At 40.3% G+C, this 22,321-nt stretch overlaps 1 protein-coding gene across 2 annotated transcripts; it reads left to right on the top strand.

The window, feature by feature from the left end:
• The first annotated feature begins 11,026 nt into the window (after positions 1-11,026).
• On the top strand, positions 11,027-20,580 carry cyp1b1 (cytochrome P450, family 1, subfamily B, polypeptide 1). Of its 2 annotated transcripts, XM_066679381.1 has the most exons (3): positions 11,027-11,069; positions 11,651-12,634; positions 16,215-20,580. In XM_066679381.1, the coding sequence occupies exons 2-3, from the start codon at positions 11,655-11,657 to the stop codon at positions 16,828-16,830; spliced, it is 1,596 nt and encodes a 531-aa protein (XP_066535478.1). In that variant the 5' UTR covers positions 11,027-11,069; positions 11,651-11,654; the 3' UTR covers positions 16,831-20,580. The 2 variants fall into 2 exon arrangements, with proteins under 2 accessions (XP_066535478.1, XP_066535477.1); XM_066679380.1 differs by lacking the exon at positions 11,027-11,069 and having other exon boundaries at positions 11,374-12,634.
• Positions 20,581-22,321: the final 1,741 nt, after the last annotated feature.

Here is a 22,321-nt window from a genome sequence, read left to right on the forward strand (position 1 = left end):
TCATTCATTCATTCATTCATTATCTGTAAGCGCTTATCCAGTTCAGGGTCGCGGTGGGTCCAGAGCCTACCTGGAATCATTGGGCGCAAGGGGGGAATACACCCTGGAGGCGGCGCCAGTCCTTCACAGGGCAACACACACAGTCACACATTCACTCACACACTCACACCTACGGACACTTTTGAGTCACCAATCAACCAACCACTGTGTGTTTTTGGACTGTGGGAGGAAACTGGAGCACCCGGAGGAAACCCACACGGACACAGGGAGAACACACCACACTCCTCACAGACAGTCACCCGGAGCGGGAATCGAACCCACAACCTCCAGGTCTTACATGTTTTGCTGTAATCAGAGTTATTGATTATATTGATTATATATCCAGATTACATTGATATTTAATTAAATACAAATAAAGCGGTGTTCTCCACAACTATTCCACTCAAACATACATATTACAGACATGACTCTGATGGCACAGATCAAATTGATGAATAGCAAAATGGTGGCTGAAATGAAATTTGTTGCACTAAAAACTGTATCAAATTTGACTGGACCTAATTTAGACTAAAGATGACCATGAGACAATGGACAGATAACACACGTGTACTAGTGGTAAACCCAATAATAATTAAAATATATAAAGAAAATACAGGCAAATGAGTATCTGCATACAAGTGAACTGGCTCACAGTTAATAAGTACAACATACATGAAGCATTCTGAGGTGCATTTCCAGTCAATCAATTCTAATATAATACTTCAGAGTCCAGTTAAAATGCTATCAATATTTGTTCAAGTGTTCATTTCAGTTATAGAGGAAGCTAAGTAAGAGTAATATTGACCTGGAAAGTGTTTGGGATTAAGGATAACACGTGTGTGCAAAGAAGCAATGGAATGCATAAACTAACGTTTCAAAAAACAGGCAATTCACACACAGTACACTCTGAACCAAGAACACAAGTGGGTCATGAGAGGGCAACGCTACGCAATCTCCCACCACAGTGTGAACTCATTAACTAATTGCCTTAAGCCTGCAGGATGTTGACACACTGCAGTTAGCAGCGGCATTAATTGCACAAACACACATCATTCACCACTGGTTCTTTATTGCGTGACAAGCTGGCGTGACTGCCTTCAAATATGTGAAAAATGCAGCAGCACTCTCAAAAGCCAAGCCAGGTTAAGCCATTGCTTGCCTTCCATCAAGAAAGGGATCTGTAGTGTCAGGAATCAGCATGTAATGACAGGACTGAATATTGACTATCAATTACATCATTCCATACTCAAGTAATGAGATAAATCATGAAGATCAGATGTTGTGCCTACACTGCTGTCTGTCTTTTTTAGGATTTATTTACTATATTTACTTTAAAGAACAATCTGTAATCTGCTGTAAACTGTGATCCTCTTTATTGATTATTAAATACCATTCTTCACTTTTTTATTTCACATAGGGAGCGTGCCTTGCTTTGCTTTTAATTCATTAATATAAATCACATCCGACTGCTTTGTGTATAAAATGTGCTTGACTTAATATTAATAATAATGACATTACATTTATACATGTATCTAACAATAGATATCTCCATCACTATGCTAATCAAATTTTTATTAAATAAATGCATGTGCTGACCACACCCACCTGCACGTGCACACACACACACACACACACACATACACACACACACCTGCAGCTGTGCGTGCTCTCAGGCACAGGAGACACTAACAGTGGCACGCAAAGTTTTATCAACATCTTGACAGTCAGGAACTTGGAAAATCAACAGAAAATGTTAAAGGAAAAATGTTAAATGTTAAAATGCTAAAATCAAATAATATGAATTATTATTAATTATTAATCTTTTTTGGTCAAAATAATTAAACAAAAAACTAAAGATGATTTTTGATTGTGTTAGCAGTTCTATTCTCCTTGATGATGTAGTTACATTTCTATAGCGCTTTTCTAGACACTGAGACATTTGGGAGACATTTAGGAGCCTCCTCAGCCACCACCAATATACAGCAGAGATGTGTCGACCACCAGTGTGAGCCATTACACTCACCATGTCTCAGAGAGGAGACTAAAGGGAATGAATGTCAGATTCAGATTCAGATTCAATTTATTTGTCACATACAAAGTTATACAAGTACAACATTGCAGTGAAATTACTTTCCATCTGTCCACTCACATAAACAGGGGTTAGGTGTGCGCAACAGACGTGACGGCAGCAGGTGCCTGCGCCATCTTACAGTTAGAAGAAACAGCTGGATTAAAACAGGGAAGTGGTGGTAAAAAAGAAGGTCACAGATGGTGCCATAAGGAAGCACAATGTGTAATCTTGAAAAAAACAACACCTATAGCACACAAGCAATACACACAGATAGTTTCAGTGACGTGGACAGAAGGCAGTAGGAGGCGTGTTTGGGGGGGTATGGTGCTAAGGAATGTACCATATATTTAATATTGGGATCCACATAGACCACAGGGACCATGCCACTTTTTGGCTCTAACACCACTTTTGCGGGCGGTGTGGGTTACAGAGGCAAGCTCAAGACATAAGAGTCACAGGTTTGGGCACAGGACCAACAAGAACTGCTGGTCCTCCCAGCCAAGCAAGCTATTCTCCATAACATCAGCATCAAGCTAGAGTCCCTATCAGTGGCTCCCACCAAGGTTTTAAGAAACCTGGTTGTCTTGGTTGATGACCAGCTGACCTTCACATTCAACATAAGGAAGATTAGGCCATACCTAACTCAACATGCAACACAGCTCCTTGTTCAGACGTTAGTAATCTCCCGTCTTGACTATTCCAATGCCCTCCTGACAGGTCTTCCGGCCTGTGCTGTGAGACTGCTACAGATGATCCAGAATGCTGCAGCACGCCTGATCTTCAATCAGCCTAAAAGAGCACATGTCACTCGCCCCTAATAGTTGAGCTGCATTGGCTACCCTTAGCTGCTCGCATCAAATTTAAATCACTAATGATGGCCTTCAGAGTATTCACTGGTTCTGCTCCCATCTACCTCAATAGACTCTTAAAACCATACGTTAGCGCCCACCCTCTCCGTTCCTCAAAGGAGCGCCAACTAACACGACCAACCCCCCGTACAGGTCAGTTGAGGCTATTCTCATCTCTGGTACCACGCTGGTGGAACAAGCTTCCAAACACTATCAGAGCAACAGAAACCCTCTCTACATTCAAGAAATCCTTGAAGACCCAGCTCTTCCGAGAGTATCTCTTGCACTGAATGTTTTTCTTTAATGCACTTATTACTTCCTGGCATATTGCACTCAACGTAAGGTAATCTGTATAAATTGTGCTGTAGTTCGAATGTTAGATCCTCTTTTGTAAGTCGCTTTGGATAAAAGTGTCTGCCAAATACATAAATGTAAATGTAAATGTAAACAAGAAAAAGTAATCCATGGCTGAAACGCCCTTAAGCAAGGCACCTAACTCCCAACTACTTACCAAGTGCTATGGAATGCAGCTCGCGGCTCCAGCTGTGTGTATGTTCACTGGCCCTATGTTCATTCACATTCTATCTTTACATTTTACACAATGCAGTAGTCAGAGGAACTGACACAACTTAAACATAATAACAATAATTATTTACCACAGCCAAAAAACAAAACAAAATAAGAACTGAATGCAGCATGAGCGGCACAGTGGGACCTGGAGGTTGTGGGTTTGAGTACCGCTCCGGGTGACAATCTGTGAGGAGTTTGGTATGCTCTCCCTGTGTCCGCGTGGGTTTCCTCCGGGTGCTCCGGTTTCCTCCCACGGTCCAAAAACACACGTTGGTAGGTGGATTGGTGACTCAAAAGTGTCCGTAGGTGTGATTGTGTGAGTGGATGTGTGTGTGGTGCCCTGTAAAGGACTGGTGCCCCCTCCAGGGTGTATTCCATGTATTCTGAATTGAATAAGTGCTTACAAATAATGAATGAATGAATGAATGCAGCATACATTTATGATTCGATATTTTTAAAATAAAGGTCAATGAGGAGAATCCTTCGAAATTTAAACATGAGTGTTACAACATATTTAGAATAAAAAATTGTAATTGTAATGGAAGATTACAATGTTACAAAGGGTTCTTTACGAGATGCCATAGAAGAATCTCTTTTAGTTTCGAAACAACCATGTTTTTTAAAAATAATTCTGAATTGGCTGTTCACATTCATTATGTAATTGGTCGCCAGTGCTGGCTCCTTATTGGTCTGAGTGATAAGCAGTTGGAATAGATGACAACAACGTACTGACTCTTCTAGTAGGTACCTACTAAACCATTCGAATGGACCTACTAGCACCTGATTAACTTCCATCCTATGGAATGATAACATTCAAATCGGGTGCTTCACTTGGTGTTAAGGTCTATTACCGGATTAAAATACATTAACAAAAATGTTTCTTTATGGAACCAAAAGTGGTTTTCTTCTATGGCATCACTCATAGAACCCTTTGTATTTTTAAAAGTGCACATGTCAGAATTCATACATAGAGAAAGTACCCATTCGAAATTCATATCTCATGTTTTATATTACATATAACTTCTGTACAAAAAGCCAGCTGGAGAAATAAGCCAACTGACAATACCAGGTCGGATGTTAAAATATAGCATATTAAAATATAGTTGAAAATAATATTAATAGGAGATTTTTTTAAGTTAGATTTAGACCAATTTAGTGATTTTTTGTAATGATATAATGACTTTAAATACAAGTCTCACTTGAATTTAAATATCTCGCTCATACCATACACACACAAACACACACACACACACACACACACACACACACACGCGGATGTAAGTGTTCTCAGTGATGGCATTAACAGCTTTACTATAAACTACAAAATCTGTTTTCCCTGACAGCTTTCACACAGTCCCTTCACAGCTACAATACATAAACAGATGCCTCAGCAACAACAGAACCACTGCTGAATGAGACTCAAAATTCCACACATCCTTTTCATGACAACGGTGACACATAATTTACACAAAGAATCCACATGGCAGTTTCTGTCACCTGGACACGAGAACACAGTTCTCACAGTAACATTACTTCCTCTCTAAAAAACCCCTGCTTTCCAAATAACACAGTTCCATACCAATGAGAGTCCTCACACTCTACCCCTAACATTACATTTGCCTGCTTCTGAAACAGGAGTGCCCTAATTGTGACTGTGGTGGGTGGTGGGACTGAGAGCATGCAATTGTTTGGTGATGAAGGTGAACATGGTGGGAGAGTTATTGAGCAAATGTTGTTCCATGTTTGACACTTATTGGGAGTGCGGTGGGTGGTGTTGTTAATATGGTCTTGTTCTTCATTTTGTACTGACCCTGAAAGTGGTGGGAGGTATTGAGAGGCTGTAGCTATTTGGAGGTGATGGTGCGTTGGGATGCTTTTAGCATGTTTGGACATGCCCACTCATGGAGATTTTCTTTTGATTTTGCTAATTTTCCACATATTGTGATTGTACAGTAACAATCAGAATTTTGGACATCTTCTCATTCAATGTTTTTTTCTTTGTTTATAAAAAATAATAATAATAATAATAATAATAATAATAATAATAATAATAATAATAATAATAATAATAATTATTATTATTATTATTATTATTATATAAATATATTATTATTATTATTATTATTTAATTATTGTGGCGCAGCAGGTGGTGTCGCAGTCACACAGCTCCAGGGGCCTGGAGGTTGTGGGTTCGATTCCCGCTCCAAGTGACCGTCTGTGAGGAGTTGGTGTGTTCTCCCCGTGTCCGCTTGGGTTTCCTCCGGGTGCTCCGGTTTCCTCCCACGGTCCAAAAACACACGTTGGTAGGTGGATTGGCGAATCAAAAGTGACCGTAGGTGTGAATGCGTGAGTGTGTGTGTGTGTGTGTGTGTGTGTTGCCCTGTGAAGGACTGGCGCCCAGGGTGTATTCCCGCCTTGAGCCCAATGATTCCAGGTAGGCTCTGGACCCACCGCGACCCTGAACTGGATAAGCAGTTACAGATAATGGATTATTATTATTATATCTACATTGTAAATGAATATGGAAGACACTAAAACTATAAAGGAACACACATGGAATTATGTAGTAAACAGAAAAGTATTAAACGAACCAGAGTAATTTTTTATATATAGTTGTATACATTATATTCTTCAAAGTAGCCACCCTTTTTTTTTGGCAGCTTTGCACACTCTTGCCGTTCTCTCCGTCAGCTTCATGAGGTCCTCACCTGGAACGGTTTTCAGTGAACAGCTGTGGCCTCGTCAAGAGTTAATATGTAGATCTGCTCTCCTCCTTAATATGTTTGAGATCAAAACTCGGGTTGTGCCGACGCAGGGTTGGTACACAGATCTTTACAGTGAATAGCCCTATTTCACCAATGACTAATGAGAAAATCTGTCCAAACTTTTGACATACTAGCATCCTACCAATATCTTGCTACTATGGCATCGCTCAAGGGAGTGAGAGACAGTGTAGCTCCTAATTTGGCACCATCATTGTGGTGTTACTGAGAGATTGTAGCTCCTGGTAGTAAGTGTGTCGGCTGTTGATATTGAGAGGGTGTAGATGTTGGTTTAGCGCTGATGGTTTATGTAGTGGATTGTGCTATTTAGAGGGTGTAGATTTTTATTTGGCGCTGATGTGGTGAAGGTTCCGCTGTCCGTGGTGCTGAAGAACAGCGCTGAATGACTGCAGTCAAACTGCATGAACAGGTTATTTTTTAGACCCAAATATTTACCATTGCAAATTATCTTATCCGCATTCTCTCTGTTCAGTTCCTTATAACAGCGAGCTACTGAAGTCTAAACAAACACGTCCTAACATTTAACCAATCATATCATAATGTCATAATATCTTAATGTTCAAGGTGGTAGCGCGCATTTTTTAATTATTTTATTTATTCAATATTGCTCTTTGGGTTAAACTGGGTCCTTGAGATCACAATTTCGTTCCACCCCATGTACCACATGTGATGCGAATAACAATAAAGTTTCCTTGAATCCTTGAATAACATTCCCTGGCTGAAAAAAAAGAGAAGTTTCAAAACAAAATTTCATTTCCAGTCGAAAAATAAAATTACATTTCCTTCTGGGTTTTGTTTTAAATTTATTTATTTTACATTTGTTTTACAACCTTTGGCTGTACACGGACGTCAAATGTTCGCGGTAAGAAAAGAAAAAAAGCGCATTGTGAAAAATGGGATGATTTATTTAATTCAGATTTTTCAGACCAGTTTTCAGTTTCAGAACTTTCGATCAACTGTCTTTCTCTTTCTATATGCCTTTTGGAAACAATTAGATTATAAAATATAATGACACATATTATTTTACGCAATGCTCATCAAATTACTTCTCGTTTTATACTTAGTAAGCTTTTAAAGTTATATAAATAACATATTTTTCCACTGTCCTGTTTTCAAATGCAATGTGAAATGACGAGTATATAAACAAACACTTTCCATTGGTTTTCGACCACATGTGCCCCGATATCTGGTTGGAATAAAAACAAAATGACAGCAGCAAAAGGCGTTTTAGAAAGCTGCAGCAGGCTGTCCTTCTATTTTCACGGAATGTTCTCATTTAGTCGATATTTACAACGAATATAAACAGCATTTAGCATTCTGAACGAATTATACATTATAAAAATAAAATAAAATGTAAAAAGTAATTGTTTGTACGTTACATTTGTCCCCAACAAATTAACACAGAGATGCAGAAAATGTATGTAAAATTAATATAGTAATCCTATATTAAAGTATATTTGTTGTTTCACACATAATTGTATGTGATTATTCGCATGAAATTAGCATTATCAAACAATAAAAAAAACTATCTTAAACAATCCAATAAATTAAATTTTACACCCAGGGCGGTAGGTGGCGCAGCAGGTCGTGTCGCAGTCACACAGCTCCAGGGTCCTGGAGTTTGTGGGTTAAACTCCAGGGGTGACTGTCTGTGAGGAGTTTGGTGTGTTCTCCCCGTGTCCGCGTCGGTTTCCTCCTGGTGATCCAGTTACCTCCCAAGGTCCAAAAACACACGGTGGTAGGTGGATTGGTGACTCAAAAAAAAGTGTCCATAGGTGTGAGTGAATGTGTGAGTGGTTGTCGCCCTGTGAAGGACTGGCACCCCCTCCAGGGAGTGTTCCTGCCTTGCTCCTAATGATGCTGGGTAGGCTCTAGACCCACTCCGACCCTGAACTGGATAAGCAGCTACAGACATTGAATTAATGAATGATGAAATTTGACACCCATTCCAGTTAATACATAGTGTTTGGGATTTAAAAATATTTAAAGCAGTTTCTCTCTCTCTCTCTCTCTCTCTCTCTCTCTCACACACACACACACACACACACACATATCCACTACAGGCTGAACTCCAATTTCAAGGTACATTTGTGTCTAATGGCACAATCCATTGCTTTTGGAGTAACATGGAAGAAGACTCCACTTTAGAAGTTTAAGAGATTGGAATTTGTTAAGATGCAGTTTTACAAGCCACAGTGCCTCTGGTGGAGCATTGTATGGATAAAACAAACAAACAAACATACATGGAGTTTTTAGATATTGGCCACATCAGCTGTATGTTCACAGATGAAAAACTAAAGATGAAGAAAACACACTGAGGAGGCTTGGCTATGTTTTGGGGCTGAAGAAATTTCAAGACTATTAAAGCATTCAGGAGTTAAACGTCTATAGACCAGTGTCAGAAAGCTGTCTCAGTAACAAGTCATTGGCCATCACTGCACAAAATTTTTATTATTAACCCTGAGAAAGTTGTCAGTAATTTTAGGACACTGTGAGTGAGTTAGGACACGGTGAGTGGGTTCTCTCAGGGGCTACTTCCTTGTCTGCGCAAAGTCAAAAATTGATCCTGTAATTTCTGCATCAAAAAATAAATAAATAAAAAATATTATCATGGTCTTAAAAGAAAGAAAGAAAGAAAGAAAGAAAGGGAAAAAATAAATTATATATATATATACACTATGTGAAAAAAACCCACATCCTTGTCCAATATGATTCAAAATCACATATAATTATTAAGTAAAATTAATTCATTAATACATTTAAATTAATTATACAGGTGACAAATAGGCCTAAGGACCATGGTAACTTTTGTTACCTCACTGGACTTCTGTCAATATTTTAATATCTGCCAAGTTAGCACCCTATCTATTATTATTATCATTATCATTTTAAATATGTATTATTATTATTATTATTATTATTATTATTATTATTATTATTATTATTATTATTATTATTATTAAATGTCAGCAAGCTGTTTCTAACTCCAGGTGACCATATGGACATCCTGTTCTCTGATTGGGTTTTCGTGCTTCTTAATATATGCAGTTAAAAAACAAGTATTTACATCCGAAGTTTGAATATTTGAATTATATTTATCTGAATTGTTTATATATATACATGTCATTTATTAATCTTTATTAATACATTAAAAACATGAAAAACCCAACCATTTTCCCATTTAGTCGAGATTTACGACCGTATTTAACGAATTATACACTCTACACACACACACACACACACAAGTTTATTGATGGTCTTAGGAGCCTTAAAAGTCTCGCTCAATATCCAAGACATGCCCTGCCTCTAGAAACCATCTTCTCATCTAATATTCACTTACACCTCACTTCTCCACGGTCCTCCAACACAAAGGAGATCGGTGCTTTTCCATCGCGGCCCAAAAACGGAACAGTTCACTGGTTGAAAGGAAAGTGACAGCCTGCATGCAAACTAAAATACAAATATTTGCTGTTTGATTGTTCCTTATAATATTTATATATTTACTTTCCTGTTGTAAAGCACTTTTGGAGAAATCTGGTCTTTAAAAAGATGTGGTACATAAATAGAATAAATTTAAAAATAATTACAAGAACAACAACAAAACCACAATACAAGAACAGCAAAATCATAATAACAATAATAAAACAATAATAAACGTACATATACTTCGGCAAGGGATGATATACTAATTTATAATATATTGTATAAACCACAGTGTAAATAAATGACTTGCTTTTCTGTGATTTAATCATATTTTAAAACAACATGCTTTCAGGTGCAGGACTGAGGGTGCTCAACTATTAGTAAACAAATAAAGAGTTAATTCTGTTAATTCAGTTGTTTTCCCTGCTAATACTATTAATGCTACTAGCACTTTTACTACTGGTACTCCTACTAAAGCTTTTACTACTGATAATAATCATAATAATCGTATGACTACCACTACTAATATTCTTACTACTATTACTACTTTATCACTTCATTTATTTATTGTAGTAACAGTAGTATAGACTAGCGCTCACTGGTCGCTCACTGCTGACCGTACACTGCCCTCGTTACACTCTGTCCTTATCTATGACGCAACGCCTTCACGCGAGGAGAACAGAGGAGCGCGAGGAGCTGCAGCCGTTAGAGCTCTTACAGATTTAAATCAGAGTATTTACCCCTTGTCCACTTTCTCAGTCCTGTTTCCTTCCCGAGTCCCTGGTTTCTCTCTGAGTCCTGGTGCCTGAGTCTTGGTTCTTTTCTGTGTCCCTCGTGCTCTTCGCGCCTTTTTACACACCGCTGTAGAAAGGCTAACAATACAAAGAAAAGCAGAATTGAACTGATGAGGAGAAAATTGATTGGCTATGTTTCCTTTTACAGGGTGAGGTTCCTCATCTACGACTGCTTCACCTTTGAGTTCAAACAGTGGCGGTATATGAGAGCGAGAAAGAGAGAGAGAGAGAGAGAGAGAGACAGAGAGAGAGAGAGAGAGAGAGAGAGAGAGGAGGTTGAGTAAAGGTAGGGGAGGAAAGGTGGGAGATAAATGAACGATATGCCATTAAAGCAATGTTACGTTGAATTGAGAGCAGGAGGAGAGAGAGAGAGGGAGAGAGAGAGAGAGAGAGAGAGAGAGAGAGAGAGAGGCGGGTGGGGGGGGGGGGGTAACTCTATATGTAAGAGAGCCGCTGACTTGAGATGTCAGTTTCCGAACTCTCTCTCTCTCTCGGACCGGACTGGATGTGATCTACTTGCAGTGCCCTGGTCTTCAGTGAGGTGAGATTCTGTGTGTGTGTGTGTGTGTGTGTGTGTGCGTGTCAGAGAGTTTGTGGAGAAGTATGCGCTGTTCTCTTCTCTCCACACCGAGCCACAGCAGCGACTTCTGCTCCAGACCTGGAGGAACACGCCGCTAACAGGTAGAGAACAGAGGGGCAGCTCGGCTCAGATGTTCGGTCACCCGTGAGCAGAGCTTTGTTGGAAGAGTTCAAACTCATATGGCGCTTTTCTACACAATTTGCATCACAGTATCAAAGCGTAATGGAACCTAAAATGCAAAATGTCCCATTGTTTTTGCACGGGACACATTTCTCTCAGTGTGTGGAATTCGTAAAGATTAATGATAATTATGTGTCAAGTTTAAATTCGATACACTTTCACAGATGTGCTCAAACTTTTGCATCCGACTGTATACGTCAGGTTGTATTTATAATAAGCGATCGGAAAACAGATGACAGATAGAGTTTGCAGACTATCCATAGCATGACTTATTAATATGTAATAATGTGTAAATGTATTAATAAGTGTCTTAACTTAATAACATTTTTTTCCCGCTCTCTCTTATACTGTACTATCTGCAGGTTGATGATGGATATGTTCAGTATAGTGTCCCTCTTCTCCCCGGTGTCCCTGCTGCTGCTTCTGCTGTCTCTATCCGCGCTGCTGCTGCTGCTCGCGGAACGGTTCTCGCTCTCGATCCCGGGGCCGTTCCAGTGGCCGGTGATCGGGAACGCGGCGGAGCTCGGGGGCGCGCCGCATCTTTACTTCTCGCGCCTGGCGCAGCGCTACGGCAGCGTGCTTCAGATCCGTTTGGGCACCCGGCGCGTCGTGGTGCTGAGCGGCGATGCCATCCGTGCAGCGCTCGTGCACAAAGCGGCTGATTTCGCGGGGCGTCCCGACTTCGCATCGTTCCGCTTCGTGTCGGGGGGTCGGAGCATGGCCTTCGGAAACTACAGCGATCACTGGAAAGCGCACCGAAGACTGTCGCACGCCACCGCGCGCGCCTTCTCCACGGGCGACGTGAGTATGCGCCGCGCCTTCGAGGGCCACGTGCGGGTCGAAGTGCAGTACCTCATCAGGCTCTTCCTCCGCGAGACGCGGCGCGTGGGGCATTTCTTACCGCACGAGTACCTGGTGGTGTCCACAGCCAACATCATGAGCGCCGCCTGCTTTGGGAAGCGCTACGACTACGATGACGCCGAGTTCCGGCAAATTGTGGGACGCAACGACAAGTTCACGAAGACGGTGGGCGCGGGCAGCATCGTGGACGTCATGCCGTGGCTGCAGCGGTTCCCCAACCCCGTGCGCACGCTCTACGCGCAGTTCAAGCAGCTCAACCTCGAGTTCTTCGACTTCATCTGCGCCAAAGTGGACGAGCACCGCGGCAACTTGGACAAGAGCCACGCGCGCGACATGACCGACGCCTTCATCTTAGCCGTGCAGCAAGACGCGGTCAGCAAGACCCTCAGCCAGAAGGACGTGGCCCCCGCCATTGGGGACATCTTTGGGGCCAGTCAGGACACTCTGTCCACGGCGCTGCAGTGGATCGTGCTCGTGCTTGTGAGGTACGTGGCGCTGGAGTGTGTTGATATTAAGGTCAAACAGTCAGTGCAGTGGTCACTTGGCTGGGGTCACTTCCATTCGGGAAGTCATTCATTTGCTAAATTTGAGGTTCAGGCTGAGAGATATGCCTCCCAAAACTAATAATATTTCCCCCTTATTGATCAACAATTGAACTAATAAATCAATCAAAATTTAAGAAGGTTTTTTATGAATATATATATATATATATATATATATATATATATATATATATATTTTTTTTTTTTTTTTCTCTCGTTGCAGTACCAAATTAATTTGGGGGGTTGGAGCTCCTATCAACCAACAAGCTGTGAAAATTAAGTATTTTGTGGTCTAAGTAAAAAAAATAAATAAATAAATTGGTTAAAGAATACATAATAAAGCTGCTTTTCACCTACAGAGACTTTACGGTTGTAGCTGAAAAATAGGTTTACACATTAAAGTTGGTGTAGGTGAAAATCATTGTGATGCTTCCCTGACCTGTAATAAGGAGAACAGGACCTCTGTAGTTGCTACTCAAGGTTCAGTACTGCAGAAACTGCACTAAGTAACGTTTGGAGGAGGGTAGGATACAAACAAAAACAACTAAGACCTATGTTAAAAACTGAATTACACTCTGCAGCTGTAGGGGGAGCCCATGAGCAAAAATACCAAATCTTACATATTGCTGCTTTAAAGGAACAATTGATGAAACTGGTCATTCAGTCCTATTCAGAACAACCAGTTTCGGCACTTGTTCCTTTAAAGCAACTATATGTGGGATTTGGTATTTTTGTTTCTGGGCTCCCTCAGTGTTGTTTGATGCTTGTGGTGTTTTGACCAAAGCTTGTCACAGACATTTCATTAAGAGCAGTGTTAACTTGTGGAAAAGGGATATAAGGTGAGAAGCACAATGTCATGTTCTTTAATGTTTCATTAGATCCTGCTAACAAATCCCATGACCAGTTCTCAGCAACCCTCCTCCTGCTGGCATTAGTTTAAGCCTTCCTTTCTGTAACACCTGATCCTGTCAAGAGACTGATTCCAAGCCCACAGCACTGATAGTTTACACAGATTGCATTCTTTGTTTGGAGGGTGTATTCTGACACTAAGTTATAGCCTTGCTCTCCACACAAAGGGCAGGGTTTGATTTCCATATTGAGCAGGGACATCAGGTAATAACACCATGAATTCTAATAGGATAAGATTATGTAGCACAAGAAGCCCACATCTGCCCAAAACCACACATGTAAATTCGATTCAGACAGTATAGTCACCAGCTATCAGAGAAACTGTCACTGGGACCCTCAAGAGTTCTTGATGTAGATGATATAATTTCCTGCATTCAGTCCCTACCTGGGTTCACTGCGCATGACCATTTTGGTGCGTTCTCCCTGTGTCTTTATAGGTTTCCTCCAGGTGCTGCTGATTCCTCACACAATCAGAAAACAAATGTCTGTAGGTGGACTGGCTGTGTGAAATTGTCCGCAGATATGAGTGAGTGAATGTGTGAGTGTGTGCTGCCCTGCGATGGACTGGTGCTCTGTCAAGGGTGTGTTCCTGCCTTCGCCTAGTGATGACAATGAACATTATAACATAGTTAACATTTAATAAATAAAATTGTGAACCATGTCCTTAAAAGCAAAAGAGGTACATGTCCGTGTTGGTTAAGAAGCCTTTAAAATCGTATGCAGCCTGAACAGCCTGAAGGTTTCTGGTGAGCAGTTTGTGAAGACAGCCTTACTTCAGGTTTTGTTTTCAAGTTGCGCCTCTCAAGGAAACCGTGTATTAGAGCACGTGTGTCAGAGCACAAATGCCATTGCATAATCACTTGCTGCGCTGGCAGGTTTAGTCAGCAAGTAATGAGAGCAGACTCCCGAAACAGTGCCAGAGGAAGGCTGAAATCAGATCTGCCCCCATTACACCCACCACACTGGGGGAAGGAAACTGTGCTACACTAACTGTGGGCAGAACACTTAGTGTAACTGTGCACACAAGAGATGGCTATGTTCCAGCTGCGGAGTACACAGCTTGTAAAATATTATGTTTGTCTCACCCTCCACATGTTGATGACATTATAACATTAATTCCGTGAAATGTTTGTTCTTCAAAGAGCCACTTTCTTAAATTAGATTTCAAAATATTATTGTGGTATATAGTATTACCGTGGGGAGGGGGTGCTCTTTGTGGCTGCGCTGAGTCTTATATCTGTGAGCACAAAGTCAAGTGAATTTAGCTAAACACAGCCTGATAGTGCACACCGACACTATTGACAGTGTTGACGATAAAAACCCGTTTCTGAGAGAGCAAATCTCAGCAACGGGTGCTGAAGGAACAGAAAAGTTTGAAAATAAGCAAAATAAGACAGTGTACACTGTTTAGAAGAACAGCTGGCGCTCACAGGCACTTGTGGTTTAGCACGCCACAGCAGATTTTTTAGTGAACTGAGGCTCAAAACAAACATATTTAGAGGATAAAGCGATATACATGTGAGCACAAAGTTGAGTGAAGGATTTTCTGAGAATTTTGTCTGTTTACAGCTTTCTTCCTCTTTGCTAAGCGCTAAACTTACATCTACAGTGGGCTACTGGGCTTGTGTTTTTCAAACTGTGACATCAGCAGTTATTGCGCTCTCCACAGTGCCCCCTCCCTGTTGCTCTCTTAAATGCACATGAACATTTTAGCTGGCTTTTAAAGATGGAACAGAAATTTGACAGACCACACCAACGCCATAAATACCGCCCTTATTTTGAGATACCCCAGTATACGATATCATCGTTATACTGCCCAAACCTATGTTAGGAACCCCTACATCCCACACCATATACCTACCCCTTTTCATTTCACAGTAGTGCTGTAAAAAGTGATTTACACTCATCATAGGTAGAACTAGGGTTGGGCGGTATAAAGATAATACCATATAATTTAATGGAAGTCAGAGTAAAACAATTTAATTTCAAGTAGTTTTGGAGCATTTCTATTGGTCCATTAATCATGAAATTTTCAAATGGGAATGTTTTCCTTGGACAATGTGCACCTGAACATGCTCATACAGACCTTGTTCTCTAAACAAAATTATTTCACTGAAAAACCTATCTTCACTTTCCAAAGAAAAACATCTCCCTAATCGTGATCTTATAGAATAAGGGAAAAAACCTTCTTAAATTTCAATGCAATTCAACGTAAATTCACAAAATGTTAAGGACAGCTGCTGTGTTCAACAAAAACGGAGATAGGTGTTTTCTTTGATGATATTTATCAGCAATGATATATTGAAATTTACAGTGTATATTCTAGCATAAAATTTGGATTCAAGGGAGTATCTTCTTTTCTCCAGTGCTAGTAGCTCCCCTTGTGTACAAAAGTTAACCTGCTAAACATGAGGGAGGGAGTTAAATCCATGTCAGCAGAGATTTTTAATGAGACTGTAAAATGATTTAAATACTTTATATTTAATATTTTATATTTAAATGTAATTTTATTAAATAGCTATTAATATTAAGATGAAAAATATATTTTGGTTTAACTTTAATTATGTAGTCTATTTAATAAAGGATTAATAGATTTCTCTGCTCCATGCTGCAGGTATCCAGACATCCAGAAGCGGCTCCAGGAGGAAGTGGACAAAGTGGTGGACAAGAGCCGCCTGCCAGCCCTTGAGGACCAGCCACACATTCCATACGTAATGGCCTTTATCTATGAGGTGATGCGATTCACCTGTTTTATCCCTGTGACCGTTCCGCATTCGACCACCACTGCCACCTCCATCAATGGATACCACATCCCCAAAGACACAGTGGTCTTTATCAACCAGTGGTCAGTCAATCATGACCCTTCCAAGTGGGACCAGCCCAGTGTCTTCAACCCTGAACGCTTCCTGGATGAGAATGGAGCGCTCAATAAAGACCTGACCAGCAATGTGCTGATCTTCTCCCTGGGAAAGCGGAGGTGTATTGGAGAGGAACTATCCAAACTGCAGCTTTTCCTCTTCACCACCCTCCTGGTTCATCAGTGCAACTTTGCGACAGAGAAGCCCCCAACTATGGACTACATTTATGGGCTGACTTTGAAGCCCAGACCATTCAAGGTGGCTGTGACGCTGCGGGACGGAGCCCAGTTCGTGGAGGACCTGGTGCAGACCTCTAGCCAAACAGAGAACACTAGGGAGAAGATGACAAATGGCAATGCAGACTTGAACTAAAAGCTGGAAACAGACACTTTAAATTAAGCAAAATGAAGGTGGAAAAAGACAATGAACTTTGAAATAAATATTTTAAAAATGCATCTGGACCATCAGGCCAAACCTATATATGTATGTGTATAAAAACGTAATATATTTATGAACGGACTATACTCAGGCTAAATCATTTTGATTGACAATTGATACAGCAATATGGATTAGAGGTCTTCAAATCCGGATGTTGGATAGAAGCTCCAGGCCAGGATTTTAAAATGGCCATACTGACCAGCCATATTTAAATCCCTGCCTGGAACCTGGACCAAATTTCCAGATTTTAAGTCCCCTGGGCTACACAAACATAAGAGACTGATATAAATGCACTGAAACATTATTCACTATCACCCTACATTAAATGTCCAAATGTTTGTAGACATGAAATCACTTATCCCTGACGCAGTGCATGCCTATCTTGTGGTATAGTCTCTAAAAAATGCATGTGCTTTGTAGCAGCTGCACGCAAGCCAAAGGTCACCATGCTCAATGCCAAACATAGGCTAGAGGGGTAAAACCCACCACCCCCACCATCCAAATATTGGGCTGTGGATTAGTGGAATTGCATTTCATTTTCTGGAGTGATGAAACACCAGTCAGTGCCTTTGGGAACAGCTGGAGTGTGATCCTGAACTAATCATCCAAAATCAGTACCCAACCTTGGTCATATTTAATGTGGCTGAATGCAATCAGAGGCTTATAGCAATGTTCAAAGCCTATATAGATGAGTAGGGGCTGTTAATGCAGCAAGTGTGGGTGGGGTGGAGGGGTGACACAAACTTTTAACAAAGATATATGGCAATTGGATGTTTATAAACATCTGGTGCATGTGATTCACTCTAATTCAAATGTTAAAGAATCTCAGTTTCTAAAATGCAACCAATACAGAGTGATACACCCAAACCTATCTGTCTTAGGCGAGTACAGAGCATGATTACCAGCAGTGTGTGCATACACTTTAGTTGGACTTTTTCCTCTTGCTTCTATAAAAGGTGTGTAATTAGTGAGGAAAGATGATTGTTTGGTGGGTCTCCACTGAATAACTATTCATGTGAATAATGGCATTAAACAACACCTTGATCCTGTCACTATGTCACCATGATGTGAGGTATATTTTTTGTAGAACATGCCCCCCACGACCTGGCTTAATCAAATAGGACCACAATATGCTGCTTTTGCACTGATTTAACATACATCCCTTTAATTTTCCAAACCTCCAAGCCCCTGACTCAGTGGATCACCTTCACTCTGAGAAGATTTTTCGTTTTGTCATTTATACTCTTCTAAGTATTCCTTTTTATTATATATAACTTATTGTAGCAATGATACTCTTGTACCTAGAATAATTACATTCAGGGCATGTCAATGACTTACTACAAACAAGTTTCTGAAATGCCCAAAATCTAAAACAGCCACAATAATGTGTAAAGTAACATATATGCTTTATAGTCATTACTGCATTTAACCTTTCTGTGGCAATGAAAACACACACCCTTGGACTGGCCAGAACTAGCACCTAGGGAGCCATTGGGGGCTAGGTGCCTTACTTAAGGGCACTTCTGCCTTGAATGTTGAGGGAGGAGGCAATGCTGTTCCTTCCCTCCACTACTTGTCCCTGATTTTCCTGCCTGTCTAGGAAGTTAAAACAGCAACCTTTCAGTCCCCAGCACATGTCTCTTTCCTTTAGGACATGGCTGTGCCCATAGCCACAAAGAGCATTTCTAACTACTGACCAAAACATTCTTTTTGCTTGTGTAGACCATTTCAGTTATGTCTAGATTGGTCTTTATTGGTCTCTCTCTTTGGATTGACTGAGATTCAGTCTCTGTCAGGCTTCCTGCTGGTTGGCGTGTGTTTTTTTTTTAGCGAAATAGAAATCCGTGTTCTCAGTGATTAGTAAAAATGCTTATGATTTATGAATTTTAACCAGTGGCATCCTATAGCTCATTTCTTTGTACTTTTATCACTTTGGTTAAACCATGTTAGAACAACAGAAATTAATTGTTATATTGTAATGCATATAACAGCTGTATCTTTGTTATAGATTATGTTACTGAGCTGTACTTGCCTGAATGTAGTCGAGTAGAGTAGAGCTGGGAACCATGCAGTGGCAAAGCACCATAATATCCTTCTAATCCCAATCATAATTACAGTCATGAATGCAGTTCTGCTCAAATATTTAGGCATGTTTTGTTGATATTCTAAATGACACTATACTCTACAGTGAGAAAGCTTGAATATGGAACTAAAAAAAAGTAGCGCATCATTTTTTTATGCATTTGCTGAGTGCAAACTACAGGAAAAAAGAAAACATAGGTAGCATTATTGAAAACTCATTGTGCACCGTGCAGACGTATTTTCACTGTAGAGGACTTCATTTGACAAAACAATAATTTGATGAGTGGAGCGGCCATATTAATACAACAATGTGGCTGTTACACTTCAGTTACCGCAGGGCTGTAAATCACTTAAATCACCTTGCAGCCACAAAACACTAAAACCCACGTGGCAAATGAAAACTGGAGTGAAAGTATGAGGCCAACACCATTTTAAAAGCTATATCACCTTATGGTTATACTGTAAAGTGAAAACTTTTTTCCCCATTCAAAGGTTCTTTGGAGAACCTCTAGTGTTCTTAAAGAACCATAAAAAACCTGCCCACAAACTCTTGGCTGTTTCTGTTTATTTTTAAAATGTATTTAACCATTTAACCGATCTTGTGGGGTGGGTTTTGCAAAATTCAAGCAACACTAGGTCATTTTTAACCAGAGAAATACAGCTTCAAAACCACTGTGATGTCTAATTGACCCATAATAGGGAGAGTAGGATTGTTATATTCTGAGCTCACAACTGCAGAAACTGCACTATGTAATGTTTTTGGGAGTGTAGGAAGTCACCCCCTTACTCCTCCCTCCCTCTTGATTTTAGGACAGTGCTGTAAAATTGAATGAATCTCTGTAAATGTAGGGGGAGGCCAGAAGCACAAATACCAAATTTCACATAGTGTTGCTTTAATAACAAGTGTTACCATCCAAAAAATATATGTCCTTATTTCGATTTCTTTTTTCTACATTATTTGAACATAGGACACTTCTTTTGCATCGTGGAAAACTTTCATGACGATTGATGAAAAGCTATTTAAATTAAAATATCTTTACATTAACGTACATTAGAGGTAAAGCAACTATTTTGAAGATGCCTTATTTTATTTGACAGAGATGACTTCTTTCAAACTACTTCAACTCTCAGACATTTAAATAAATATATGTCAATATCTAAATTCAATATCAATTTTAAGAATTTAAGAGCCACACGTCTGTTAATCTGCTACTTCAAACAACTCCTCCCCCTTTATAAATGAACAAATTGCATAGTCCATTACATAGTAACAGGCTGTCGTAAAGAGGGCCTAGCAGAGAATAGGTAGTATTCACCTCTCCTAGTAAATGAATCTAGTAAATGAATCTCAGGGTTTGCTAGTATCCGTGTAGGCCTATATGCTTCATTTATATGCATTACTGATTGTTATCTGTTTCTTAAAACTGCTGTAGCCAACATTAATACTGTAAGAGAGATATATTAAATATATATTAGATCAGCGTTTTGGATTCAAACCACCAAAATTGTTGACTGTTTTCTTGGTTGACTTGTTGTTATTATATATTTTTTTACTAAACCTAAGCTCAGATGTTTGTTGTAGACCATGCAATTTATATTTTATTACTCTTTTGTTGTACTTAATAAATTAAATGTACTGTACTTAAAACCTGGAATGATCATTTATATGCTGTTGAACTTAATTAAACAGAATATTTATAACATGTATATTGTTCTTGACGCATATACACAATATGTCCATGAAATAAACATAGTGAATTCAGCTTCTGTCAAGGTTTCACGGTAAGTCAGACACACTGGAACAGCTACACATGAGCTCTAGGTCACCATGCTCTAAGGGTGTGTTAGAGGTGAATAAAGCCATGCATCATCACAGCATTGAGCAGTGGACGTTACATTTAAATAGGGCCTTTCTAGAAACCCAAGGATGCTTTACAATCAACACTCAACATTCAATCCACACACACACACTGGTGAGAAGCATCAGCCAAACACAGCGTACTCTCAACCAGGAACGACCGTCTACCTGGAGGATTGCATCGGGCACTAGAGTTTCACCCAGGATAGAGCACCAATCCATATCTGAGCACATATACATTCACTCACACACCAGGACAGTTATGAGAGAAGCCAATCCACCTAACCTCCATGTTTTTGGACTGTGGGAGGAAACCAGAGACCCCGGAGGATTTGTCATTCATTCATTGTCTGTAACCACTTATCCATTTCAGGGTCGTGGTGGGTCCAGAGCCTACTCGGAAAGTGGGAGCAAAGTGGGAACACATCCTGGAGGGGGCGCCAGGCCTTCACAGGGCCACACACACACTCACATATTTACACCTGTGAACACTTGAGTTGCCAATCCACCTACCAACGTGTGTTTTTGGACTGTGGGAGGAAACCGGAGCACCCAGAGGAAACCCACGCGGACACATGGAGAACACACCAACCCCTCACAGACAGTCACCCAGAGCGGGACTTGAACACCCAACCTCCAGGTCCCTGGAGCTGTATGACTACCTGCTGTGCCGCCGTGCCGCCCCAATATCAGAATCATTAGAATCAGAATTTAGCTCAAGATAGTCTTCGTCTTCAGACACATCCTCCTCTATTTTACTGTCATGATCAATGATGACTTCCAGAGCCTCCTGGACTGTCATCTTTTTTCTTCAGCTGCTCATTTTGTAAAGGTCTGCCTGACAAAGTGTAATGTTGGTAGGACTCCCATGCAGAGAATCTTTTATGTATTGCCCCTCCCCTGTTGAGTGTCCACTGAATGTGGGTGGAGTTTTCCCGCGAGGACAAGAATGGTTCATGTCAAAAGTCATAACATCTGCACCTGTGAACCTGTGTGTTCATGTGTGTGTGTGCGCGTGTGTGCGTGTGTGTGTGTGTTTGTGTGTGTGTGTGATTGGAGTGAAATATGTCTCACAGTTGCAAAACAAAGAAATATTTGTATTTTCAAATATTTTGACATTTTTGACACCCTTTTACCTCCAGTTTGACTGCTGGGTCAAATTTACCCGAACAATATCTAGGTGATATAAACATGCATGGGGTGGTTGCAAATATGTGAGATGAACCATTTTCATATTATATGTTGATTACACTAATTAAGGCAAGCAGAAGAAGTTTCATACTGAAAAAATACTATTTTTCCTAGATCTTCAAATTTTAAAATGGGTCAATTTGACCCGCAACATAACAGGAGGGTTAAGAAGCTAAATTCATTTTCATATCATAGAACAGTTAGGAGTGGGTGAAAATATATGATTGTGGAACTCTTGTGAAAGGCTTATTATGCCTTAAATTTACCAGCAGCACTCCTCCGATATCACTGCAG

The sequence above is a fragment of the Hoplias malabaricus genome, chromosome 8 (genome assembly GCF_029633855.1).
Source record: "Hoplias malabaricus isolate fHopMal1 chromosome 8, fHopMal1.hap1, whole genome shotgun sequence".
Lineage (NCBI taxonomy): Eukaryota > Metazoa > Chordata > Actinopteri > Characiformes > Erythrinidae > Hoplias > Hoplias malabaricus.

Bases quoted from the DNA above. Each gene is read 5' to 3' on its own strand.
- cyp1b1 (XM_066679380.1), top strand. From the start codon at position 11,574: ATGTGTAAATGTATTAATAAGTGTCTTAACTTAATAACATTTTTTTCC. The intron at 12,635-16,214 runs GTACGTGGCGCT...TCCATGCTGCAG, and splicing joins ATCGTGCTCGTGCTTGTGAG to GTATCCAGACATCCAGAAGC.